General features: G+C 40.6%; 1 protein-coding gene across 3 annotated transcripts in view; it reads right to left on the reverse strand.

The window, feature by feature from the left end:
• Positions 1-3996: 3996 nt before the first annotated feature.
• Positions 3997-12393, reverse strand: part of pum3 (pumilio RNA-binding family member 3) — a 53195-nt gene continuing 44798 nt past the window's right edge. For all 3 annotated transcript variants that reach the window (XM_059969970.1, XM_059969971.1, XM_059969969.1), the window contains 3 exons: positions 11090-11177; positions 5878-5968; positions 3997-4668 (listed from right to left, as the gene is read on the reverse strand). In XM_059969970.1, the coding sequence (XP_059825953.1) occupies positions 4524-4668; positions 5878-5968; positions 11090-11177 (324 nt within the window). In that variant the 3' untranslated portion in view covers positions 3997-4523. The remainder of the gene's footprint in view (positions 4669-5877; positions 5969-11089; positions 11178-12393) is intronic.

Genomic DNA, 12393 nt, shown 5'->3' on the forward strand with positions numbered 1-12393 from the left:
AGCCAGAGGACATAGCTGTAGAATAAAGGAAAAAGGGGAGAGATTCAGAGGGGATATGAGAAAGAAAACATAGAAAACCTATGGCCCTCAAAGTTGAGCCGAGCATGTCCTTACCTTGGAACTACCTAGGCTTACCCATAGCCCTCTATTTTTCTAAGCTCCATGTAGCCATCCAGGAGTCTCTTAAAAGACCCTTGCGTTTGCACCTCCACCACTGCCGCCAGCAGCCCATTCCACGCACTCACCACTCCCTGACATCTCCTCTATACCTACTTCCAAACACCTTAAAACTATGCTCTCTCGTGCTAGCCATTTCAGCTCTGGGAAAAAGCCTCTGACTATCCACATGATCAATGCATCTCATTATCTTGTACACCTCTATCAGGCTACCTCTCATCCTCCGTCGCTCCAAGGAGAAAAGGCCAAGTTCACTCAACCTATTCTCATAAGGCATGCTCCCTAATCCAGGCAACATCCTTGTAAATTTCCTCTGCACCCTTTCTTTGGTTTCCCATGCCCTTCCTGTAGTGAGGCAACCAGAATTGAGCACAGTATTCCAAGTGGGGTCTGAGCAGGATCTTACATAGCTGCAAAATATATCTCGGCTCTTAAACTCAATCCCACGATTGACGAAGACCAATGCACCATATGCTTTCTTAACCAGCGTCAACCTGCATAGCAGCTTTGAGTGTCCTATGGACTTGGACCCCAAGATCCCTCTGATCCTCCACACCGCCAAGACTCTTACCATTAATGCTATATTCAGCATCATATTTGACCTACCAAAATGAACCACCTCACACTTATCTGGGTTGAACTCCATCTGCCACTTCTCAGCCCAGTTTTGCATCCTATCAGTGTCCCGCTGTAACCTCTGACAGCTCCTCACTATCCACAACACCCACAACCTTTGTGTCATCAACACATTTACTAACTCATCCCTCCACTTCCTCATCCAGGTCATTTATAAAAATTACGTAGAGTAAGGGTCCCAGAACAGATCCCTGAGGTACTCCACTGGTCACCGACCTCCATGCAGAATATGACCCATCTACAACCACTCTTTGACTTCTGTTTGCAAGCCAGTTCTGGATCCACAAAGCAATGTCCCCTTGGATCACATGCCTCCTTACTTTCTCAATAAGCCTTACATGGGGTACCTTATCAAATGCCTTGCTAAAATCCATATACACTACATCTACGGCTCTACCTTCACCAATGCGTTTAGTCACATTCTCAAAAAATTCAATCAGTCTCGTAAGGCACAACCTGCCTTTGACAAATCCATGCTGACTATTCCTAATCATATTATGCCTCTCCAAATGTTTATAAATCCTGCCTCTCAGGATCTCCTCCATCAACTTGCCAACCTACAGAAGAAAGACTCACTGGTCTATAATTTCCTGGGCTATCTCTACTCCCTTTCTTGAATAAAGGAACAACATCTGCAACCCTCCAATCCTCTGGAACCTCTCCCATCCCCATTGATAATGCAAAAATCATCGCCAGAGGTTCAGCAATCTTCTCCCTCACTTCCCACAGTAGCCTGGGGCACATCCCATCCGGTCCCAGTCACTTATCCAACTTGATGCTTTCCAAAAGCTCCAGCACATCCTCTTTCTTAATATCTACATGCTCAAGCTTTTCAGTCCGCTGCAAGTCATCACTACAATCACCAAGATTCTTTTCCGTAGTGAATACTGAAGCAAAGTATTCATTAAGTACCTCTGCTATTTCCTCCGATTCTATACACACTTTCCCACTGTCACACTTGATTGGTCCTATTCTCTCGTGTCTTATCCTCTTGTTCTTCACTTGTAGAATGCCTTGGGGTTTTCAATAATCCTGTCCGCCCAAGGCCCTCTCATGGCCCCTTCTGGCTCTCCTAATTTCATTCTTAAGCTCCTTCCTGCTAGCCTTATAATCTTCTAGATCTCTATTATTACCTACTTTTTTGAACCTTCCGTAAGCTCTTCTTTTCTTCTTGACCAGATTTACAACAGCCTTTGTACACCACAGTTCCTGTACCCTACCATCCTTTCACTGCCTCATTGGAACGTACCTATGCAGAACCTCACATAAATATCCCCTGAACATTTCTTCTGTACGCTTCCCTGAGAACACCTGTTTCCAATTTATGCTTCCAAGTTCCTGCATGATAGCCTCATAGTTCATCTTACTCCAATTAAACGTTTCCTTAACTTGTCTGTTCCTATCCCTCTCCAATGCTATGATAAAGGAGATAGAATTGTGATCTCTATCTCCAAAATGCTATCTCACTGAGAGAGCTGACACCCAACCAGGTTCATCTCCCAATACCAGATCAAGTGCAGCCTCTCCTCTTGAGGGCTTATTTATATATTGTATCAGGAAACCTTCCTGTACAATCTCCACCCCATCTAAACCTCTCATTCTATGGAGATGCCAATCAATATTTGGGAAACTAAAATCTCCCACCACAACCCTATTATTATTACTCCTCTCCAGAATGTCTCCTTATCTGCTCCTCAATGTCTCTGTTACTACTGGGTGGTCTATAAAAACAAGTAGTTATTGACCCCTTCCTATACCTAACTTCCACCCACAGAGACTCTGTAGACAACCCCTCTATGACTTCCTCCTTTTCTGCAGCGTGACACTATCTCTGATCAACAGTGCCACACCCCACCTCTTTTGCCTTCTGCTGTCCTTTCTGAAACATCTAAAGCCTGGCACTCGAAGTAACCATCCCTGTTCCTGCACCATCCAAGCTCTAAACTCATCCGCTTTATTCATAATAATACTCACATTAAAATACACATCTCAAACTATTGGTCTGAGCGCGTCCCTTCTCTATCACCTGCCTATCCTCCCTCTTGCACTATCTCCAAGCTTTCTCTATTTGTGAGCCAACCTCCCTTTCTTCTGTCACTTCAGTTCGGTTCCCACCCCCCGGCAATTCTAATTTAAACTCGCCCCAATAGCCTTAGCAAACCCCCCCGCCAGGATCTTGGTCCCCTTGGGATTCAAGTGCAACCCGTCCTTTTTGTACAGGTCACACCTGCCCCAGAAGAGGTCCCAATGATCCAGAAATCAGAATCCCTGCCCCATGCTCCAATCCTTCAGCCATGTATTTATCCTCCACCTCATTACATTCCTATACTCATTGTCATGTGGCACAGGCAGTAATCCCGAGATTACTATCTTTGAGGTCCTGCTTCACAGCTTCCTTCCTAACTTCCTGTAGTCCGTTTTCAGGACCTCCTCCTTTTTCCTTCCTACGTCGTGATGAGTACCTAGAATACACCGCCTGAGATAGTGCAGAAAACAAAGTCAAAGTCCTTAGACGACTTTTGAATCACTTAGACACAGAAGGATACGGGTAAATTTTAGTATGAATGGCTGTCCACTGGTCAGTGTGGATGAAGTGGTCCAAATGGCCTTTTTCTATGCTGTACATCTCTGACGGTGATACATTTCCCCTGGCTAAGGAGTCCAGAATTAGTTGCAGTCACACCTTTACAGTAAGGGCACTCATTCATACTGGCTTCTAACAGAGCAGTCCCATCGGTCTTCTTCTCCTTCACTTTTCCCACTTGTAGTTCTGTAATATATTTTCTCTCAACTTTTGTCTTTCTGCTACCTAACTGCACTCTGCAATAATTTCTAGTAGCCATTAAAAGCAGAAAACGTTGGAAACACTCAACTGCACAGAGGGTATCCAGTGAAGAGCAAAACAGTCATTATCTTCTTGGTATACAACTATAGAAAAAATCCAAAATATTTCACTTTAAATAAAAATAATGCATTCCCTTTTGCAAGTGTTTACATGGAAAGCTTGTGCAGCTGCAATTTGATATTATGCCTCTCAGTTTTATCAAGGCCAAAGAAAGTCAGCTTTCCTTTTGTAAATATTGGCTACTTATTTAGTTCATTTGAGAGCACGTATGGAGAATCTTATGTTATTTAACAAACTAAAAAGTGAAGTGCCAGAAATGGTAGTGCACACAATTAGAAACTAGGAGTGATTTTATTTTTATATAAATAAAACATTTTACTTTTATTACATAAGAATAATAGCATCCAATTATAAAAGTAGAATAGGTAAAACTTTCCCAAACATGATTTACAAATAAGCAATAATAAGGTTGGTATTTGGTAGCACCTTGTCTTCCCAAATAATCAATATTTAAAAGAAATTACTAATCTCAAAATTCAGCATTTTTTGCTTTTAATTCACAAATCTATCAATTATAAACTGCAATGTACTGCAAATTCAAGAAGACAGAAGCTTCACTGCTTTAAAAACCACCTTGATGGTGCTGGTGCACTAAGATGGCACAATTGTATCTTACAACATTTCCAAGATTCTCTTGAAGACACCATTTGGTGAAATGTAGAGCCTAATGGAATAGTTTTGTCTGACGCAACAAACATTGTGAAGAAAATAGTTATTCTCTTCCCAATATACAAAAGTTTAAATTAATAAACAGTCAATTAGTTATTGTCTAAAGTTTCACAAACTTGTTTTCAGCTGCTTTTAATCAGGGCTTTACACTACCGGCAGTCAATTTTTCTAACAATATTTCCACACCCTTCACGTTTGTCATTTTCTTGAACTTGGGAATAAGGCCCTTTAAACCTTTCTTCACTTCCAGGGCTACGTCGTCATTGTTACTTTGAAGAAGACTAAAAACAAGAAATCGGTATTAGATCTCAAAGTTAAATATTCATGTAATTTTTCAGAGGCAGCTCTCAGCAGTGAAAAAGCAGCCTCTCTGAATCTGAGTAACAGTAACCTAACCAGAGTGAAACTGCAAGAATGCACAGCAAAAATAATTTCAACATTTTTCTGAAACACAAATACTTACTAAACATACTGTAATGAAGTGGTATGATCCAACAAAAATGTAGTTGATCAATTACAACATTGATTAAAAATCATTTAACCTAGTGTCTGAAAATCGACTTGATGGAAATTGGTGCTTGGTAATACTATCAAAAAATTCCTTCAAGTTGCAGGTCACAAGTATAAAAATTACAGATGGAGGAAAAACATAGAATGTTGTAATCAACTCTATAAATAACATTCACTGGTTCTATAGTAAGCCAAGAAAAGAGCTGAATGATTCAGTTCAGTGCCACTTAATGAACTACAGTTCGTGATGGTGATTTGCTGAAGTGTAGTCATAGACATGCATAATTAAACAAGAGAAGCAATTCCCTTCATACTCTCACCAGTGCATCGTTAAATAATTTTGGAGACCTGTTGCTGCAGGAAGCACAGCATCTTTTAAGGTCATGGCATTTAAATTATTAATCCAATTGAATTTTGCCACCACATAACAATTATAATATTTTGATGCAACAAACACAGGGAAGCAATCACCAAGACCAGAATAACCAAATTTGAGTTTGCAGACTAGAACATTATTGGCCCGAAATAGCAAATTATAATCACTTATAACTCCTTATCATTATAGTATATAAGTAGTAATAATAATGTTATGCATATATAGTATATAATCAAAATGCTCCAGGTCTCCTCCTACAACAAACCCCTCCCAATCTCCAGTAATTTGCTTGGGAACACCTTCCTTAAATCCATTTTTACTACTCTGATCCACTTCTCTAATTCTCAATCTATTTATACTCAATATCCATGACTTTGTACAATGCAACGGAATGTTTCTGTATGTTATGGAATCTATAGAAACTATGCTGTGGCTGAGTACATCTTTGGTCAAAATGTAACAACCATTAATCACAGTGAAATCAGTGACTAACTTTATCATACAAAAAATGTAAATTAAGTATTTCTTCAGATTAGCAAACTACAGATCTTCAAACTACAAGTATTTATATTGAAACTAACAATCACTTTAATATCATAGTTACCTGCAAACTACAATTGCTCCACGGTTTACTTGCGTCCAGGTCAGCAGATTCTTAATGCCAACATGCTCCACTAAGGTTTTGGCAAAGCACTCTGTAAGAAAGAATTAATACTTGTTAGCATCTAGTTTTTTTCCAGATGTTATTCTGAATCAGCTACACCTCAGCTGCTGTAAAGAATATTACACGTTATTTCCATAATTCAACTGAACCTCAAATAAATTACAAGAACATAATATGACCAGAATATAACATAATGTCTTTTCACAATTCTTTTGGAATTGGAAAGGAGAATTTGGAATTACAAATTGGAATTTGGAATTACAAAGGAGAATCAACAAAACTTAGCTTGATTTAACATTGACTCTGGTTGAAAAGCTATCAACCGGGTTTCCAAATGTCAAAATATCATTGTGCACAACAAAAATCTTTATAACATTGTATTTGTCAATTAAATTTGGTTTGGATTTCATAAGTTTGTTATTAAGAATGAATGTCTATGCTATGTGAGCAAGCAGAGGACTTTCAGCGTAAGCTTAAATATAGCTGTCTGTATCAAACCGCTAACAATTTCAATTCAGACCATTAACCAACATCATGCAACATAATGAGTTAAAATGGACGAAAACATTTTGAAAGGTGGCCTCATTTTTCTATATGTAACAGGCCGAAAAATCCCTGTTGTAATTGTGATAAATTAGCTAGCTGTAGCAACACAACAAAGTAAAAGTGAAATGGACTGCAGACTAACATTTCAAGAAGCATAAACACAACAATCTTAAAGGCTGCGTTATTTTTCATTATTTTGGAAATTTTAAAAAAATGATTACAGCATCACATGAAGGAATGCTTTTGTTACACTCAATTTAAATCTCATTTTTAAAATTGTCAGGTGCATTTTCAAATGGAAAATTATGCAAGTGAAGATTTACCGTGCCTGAAGTATTCACACCCCCCCCCACAGGAAGTTTTCATGTTTTACTGGGGCTTACTTTCTTCCACCCTCATCACTGCCCTCAACCGCATCTCTTCCATTTCACATTGTTCTTACCCCATCCTCCCTCCACCCTACCAAGGTCGGGTTCCTCTTGTCCTCACCTACTATCCCCATAGTTCTCCGGAACTTCTGCCCTCCCCAACGGGATCCCCTCCCCCACCCCCACTTTCTGCTTTCCATGGGGATTGCTCCCTATGCAATGTCCTCGTCCCTCCCCACTGATCTCCCTCCTGACACTTATCCTTGCAAGCAGAACAAGTGCTACACCTGCCCCTACACCTCCTCCCCCACTAGCATTTAGGGCCCCAAACAGTCTTTCCAGGTGAGGCGACACTTCACTGGTGAGTCTGTTGGGGTCAGATACTATGTCTGGTGCTCCCGGTGTGGCCTCCTGTATATCGGCGAGACCCGACGTAGATTGGGAGACTGTGTCACCAAGCATCTATGCTCCGTCTACTGCAGGATTTCCCAGTGGCCACCCATTTTAATTCCATTTCCCATTCCCATTCTGATATATCAATCCATTGCCTCCTCTACTGTTGCAGTGAGGCCTCACTAAGGTTGCAGGAATAACACCTTATATTCTATCTGGACAGCCTCCAACCTGATGACATGATCATCAATTTCTCAAACTCCTGGTAACGACCCCCCCCCAATCCCTTCACCATTCTCCATCCCCATCGCCCTCTCTCACTTTATCTCCTTGCCTACCCAACACCTCCAGTGCTCCTCCTCCTGTATCTCTTTCACCATGGGAACCATGAGTACAACCACGAATTCTCAACTGGATTGTGGTCTGAACTCTGCTTTGGGCATGCCGGTACATTTACTTCGTTGATTTTAAACATTTCTTGTGTAGCTTTGGCTTTAAGGTTAGGGTCATAATCTTGCTGGAAAACAAATCTTCTCCCAAGTCGCAGTTCTCCAGCAGATTGCATCAGGTTTTCCTCCAGGGCTTCCCTGTATTTTGCTGCATTCATTTTTACCATCTATCTTCACAAGCTTCCCAGGGCTTGCTGCACTGAAGTATCCCTACAGCATGATGTAGCCACCACCATGTTTCACGGTAGGGATGGTGTATTTTTGATGATGTGTGGTGTTTGGCTTATGCCAAACATAGCGTTTAGTCTGATGGCCAAAAAGCACTTTTTTTGGTTTCATCAGACTGAAGAACCTCCTTCCAGCTGACTTCAGTCTCCCATGTCTTCTGCCAAACTCTGGCCAAGACTTCGTGAGTTTTTTTTTCCCAACAGTGGCCTTCTCTTTGCCACTCTCACAGAAAGCTGGGACTTGTGAAGCACACAGGCAATAGTTGTTGTATTTGCAATCTCTCCGATCTCAGCCACTGAAGCTTGTAACTCCTCCAGAGTTGTCATAGTTCGCTTGGTGGCCTCCCTCAATAGACCCTTCTTGCATGATCATTCAGTTTTTGAGGACATCCTGCTCTAAGCAGATTTACAGTTGTGCCACATTCTTTCCATTTCTTGATGTCTGATTCAACTATACTCCAAGGGATATTCAGCGACTTGGAAATTTCGTTTCCATCTCCTGACTTGTGCTTTTCAACAACCTTCTTGCAGAGCTGCTTAGCGTGTTCTTTTGTCTTCATGGTGCAGTTTTTGCCAGGATACTGACTCACCAGCAGTTGGTACAGATATAGGTATATTTTTACTACAATCAATTGAAACACCTTGACTGCACACAGGTACATCTCTATTTAACTAATTATAGACAATAGACAATAGGTGCAGAAGTAGACCATTCGGCCCTTCAAGCCTGCACCACCATTCTGAGATCATGGCTGATCATCTACTATCAATACCCGGTTCCTGCCTTGTCCCCATATCCCTCGATTCCCCTATCCATAAGATACCTATCTAGCTCCTTCTTGAAAGCATCCAGAGAATTGGCCTCCACTATCTTCCAAGGCAGTGCATTCCAGACCCCCACAACTCTCTGGGAGAAGAAGTTTCTCCTTAAATCTGTCCTAAATGACCTACTCCTTATTCTCAAACCATGCCCTCTGGTACTAGACTCTCCCAGCATCTGGAACATACTTCCTGCCTCTATCTTGTCCAATCCCTTAATAATCTTATACGTTGCAATCAGATCCCCTCTCAATCTCCTTAATTCCAGCATGTACAAGCCCAGTCTCTCTAACCTCTCTGCGTAAGACAGTCCAGACATTCCAGGAATTAACCTTGTGAATCTACGCCGCACTTCCTCTACAGCCAGGATGTCCTTCCTTAACCCTGGAGACCAAAACTGTACACAATACTCCAGGTGTGGTCTCACCAGGGCCCTGTACAAATGCAAAAGGATTCCCTTGCTCTTGTACTCAATTCCCTTTGTAATAAAGGCCAACATTCCATTAGCCTTCTTCACTGCCTGCTGCACTTGCTCATTCACCTTCAGTGACTGATGAACAAAGACTCCTAGATCTCTTTGTACTTCTCCCTTACCTAACTCTACACCATTCAGATAATAATCTGCCTTCCTGTTCTTACTCCCAAAGTGGATAACCTCACACTTATTCACATTAAACGCCATCTGCCAAGTATCTGCCCACTCACCCAGCCTATCCAAGTCACCCTGAATTCTCCTAACATCCTCATCACGTCACACTGCCACCTAGTTTAGTATCATCAGCAAACTTGGTGATGTTATTCTCAATGCCTTCATCTAAATCGTTGATGTAAATCGTAAACAGCTGTGGTCCCAATACCGAGCCCTGTGACACCCCACTAGTCACCACCTGCCATTCTGAGAAACACCTATTCACCACTACTCTTTGCTTTCTATCTGCCAACCAGTTTTCTATCCATGTCAATGTCTTCCCACCGATGCCCTGAGCTTTGATTTTACCCACCAATCTCCTATGTGGGACCTTATCAAATGCCTTCTGAAAATCAAGGTACACTACATCCACTGGATCTCCTTTGTCTAACTTGCTGGTTACATCCTCGAAAAACTCCAATAGATTAGTCAAGCATGATTTGCCCTTGGTAAATCCATGCTGGCTCGGCCCAATCCTATCACTGCTATCTAGATATGCCACTATTTCATCTTTAATAATGGACTCTAGCATCTTCCCCACTACTGATGTTAGGCTGATAGGATGATAGTTCTCTGTTTTCTCCTTCCCTCCTTTCTTAAAAAGTGGGATAACATTAGCCATTCTCCAATTCTCAGGAACTGATCCTGAATCTAAGGAACATTGGAAAATGATTACCAATGCATCCGCAATTTCCAGAGCCACTTCCTTTAGTACCCTAGGATGCAGACCATCTGTGTGGATAGAACTGAGGAACAGTAAGGGCAAAAAGACCCTAATGGGTGTTGTCTACAGGCCACCAAACAGTAGCATGGATATTGGATGCAAGTTGAATAGGGAGTCAACATTGGCATGTGGCAAAGGTAATGTCGCAGTAGTTATGGGGGATTTCAACATGCAGGTGAACTGGGAGAATCAGGTTGGTGCTGGACCCCAGGATAGGGAGTCTGTAGAGTGCCTACGGGATGCATTCTTGGAACAGCTTGTACGAGAGCTGCCTGCTGCACTATGTGATTTTTGAAACCAATTGGTTGCATCAGTGATTTGGCATCATATTAAAGGGCAAAATAATTCAATTATTTTGTCTTTTATATTTGTAATTAATTTAGATCACTTTGTAGTGATCGGTTTTCACTTCGATACAGAGTCTTTTTCTGTTATCACTGTCAAAAAATGCTAAATTAAATCCACTGTGATTCAATGTTTTAAAACAACAAAACACGAAAACTTCCAAGGGGGGTAAATACTTCTTAAGGCACTGTATCCTGGCTGCTTTCTCATGTTCCCATTATGAGATACTTTTAAAACTCAATGTATTTGAAATATTCCTTGAATGCAGTTTTAGATAAGATTTTATAAGTTATAAATACAGTATCTTTGGAAATGTCTTCTAATAAAATGTTTACGGTGGAAGTTGGAAGGCTGTGATAAATTAGCTAAAAGCAACATCAATAGTAAAATAGATCTGATGAAACAAAGGTATCACTCAAATTTGTCTTTCACATACTGTACAGGTTATTGACAAATTCTTTGAAATACTCTTCTCCATCTCTCAGTATCCAAAATGATTTAAACTGGGAAAATATTCAAATATCAAAAATAATCTCTTTGCTGCAAAGAAGATTTAACAAGTTCCAGAAAAAATACATTAACAATTCCTTTACCTGTCTTTTGAAGTTCTTTCATCTTTTCATCTTGCTCTATTAACCATTTAAGGACAAGATGACCCGCTGGATGCTCTGCCATGTGGGGCTAAAGAAAACAAGGAGGAATGCAAGTCATAATCCCATGTGCTTGGACTCTAGCACTTTTAAATTCTAGGCACTTTTTAATTGAAATTGATAAAAGGACTTTTGACAAGGACACCTGAATCAAGTACTTCAACTTTTAAAAACATGTCACTGTGTTGATTTTAGATCTGGTGGCAAATGCCCACACAAGAATTGAGTATAATGCATATCACTCTGGGTACCATTTTCCAATTATATGCACAGGTTCATGACATCTTGTAGCTAATCTGTAGTGTGATTTAACGGACTGGCTTATTCCGTTAAATATACCTTAACCATAAATTCATAATGACATTCAACAAAAAGCAATGAGGGCATTGCAAGTGATTGGTGTGCAGTCTAATTACATCTGAAAGAGCGCACAGAAGGTTTACAAGGATGTTGCCAGGACTTGAGAAACTGATTTACAGAGAAAGGTTGAATAGGTTAGAACTTTATTTCCTTGGAGTGTAGAAGAATGAGGGGAGATTTGATAAAGGTACTTAAAATTACCATGGGTATAGATAGAGTGAATGCAAGCAGGCTTTTTCCAGAGGCTACTGGAGAAAAAAACCAGAGGACATGGGTTAAGGGGGAAAAGTTTAAAGGGAACATTGGGGAGGGGGGGGGGGACTTCTTCACACAGAGAGTGGTGGGAGTGTGGGATGAGCTGCCAGATGAAGTGGTAAATGCGGGCTCACTATTGACATTTAAGAAAAACGTGGACAGGTACATGGATGAGAGGGGTATGGAGGGATATGGTCCAGGTGCAGGTCAGTGGAACGAGGCAGAAAAAATGGTTCGGCACAGCCAAGAAGGGCCAAAAGGCCTGTTTCTGTGCTGTAATGTTCTATGGTTTTATTTGCATATTAAACAAAGCCAACTGCTTATTTTTAGTGCAGTGGGCGTTTTTCCTCTGAAGTTATCTGCCAATTAGAAACTTCTAAATGCAGTGATGACATTTTTCCTGACTGATGCATATATAGTGAAATTCTTAAAATAAAGGTAAATCAAAACAATCAAATGTATTAAACTATATATTGCCCATTAAACAGCTAATTAGGAATTATTCTGAGCATCATTTAAAATATTCCAGTTTTTACAAACAGAAAAATAGGGAAGAACAAACTTGTGGTCATCTTTATGCCATTTTGATTTGTTACTGCATGGAAAGATAGTTTTGCTGCACTTGGTTAAGC

The sequence above is a fragment of the Hypanus sabinus genome, chromosome 5, assembly GCF_030144855.1.
Source record: "Hypanus sabinus isolate sHypSab1 chromosome 5, sHypSab1.hap1, whole genome shotgun sequence".
NCBI classification, from domain to species: domain Eukaryota; kingdom Metazoa; phylum Chordata; class Chondrichthyes; order Myliobatiformes; family Dasyatidae; genus Hypanus; species Hypanus sabinus.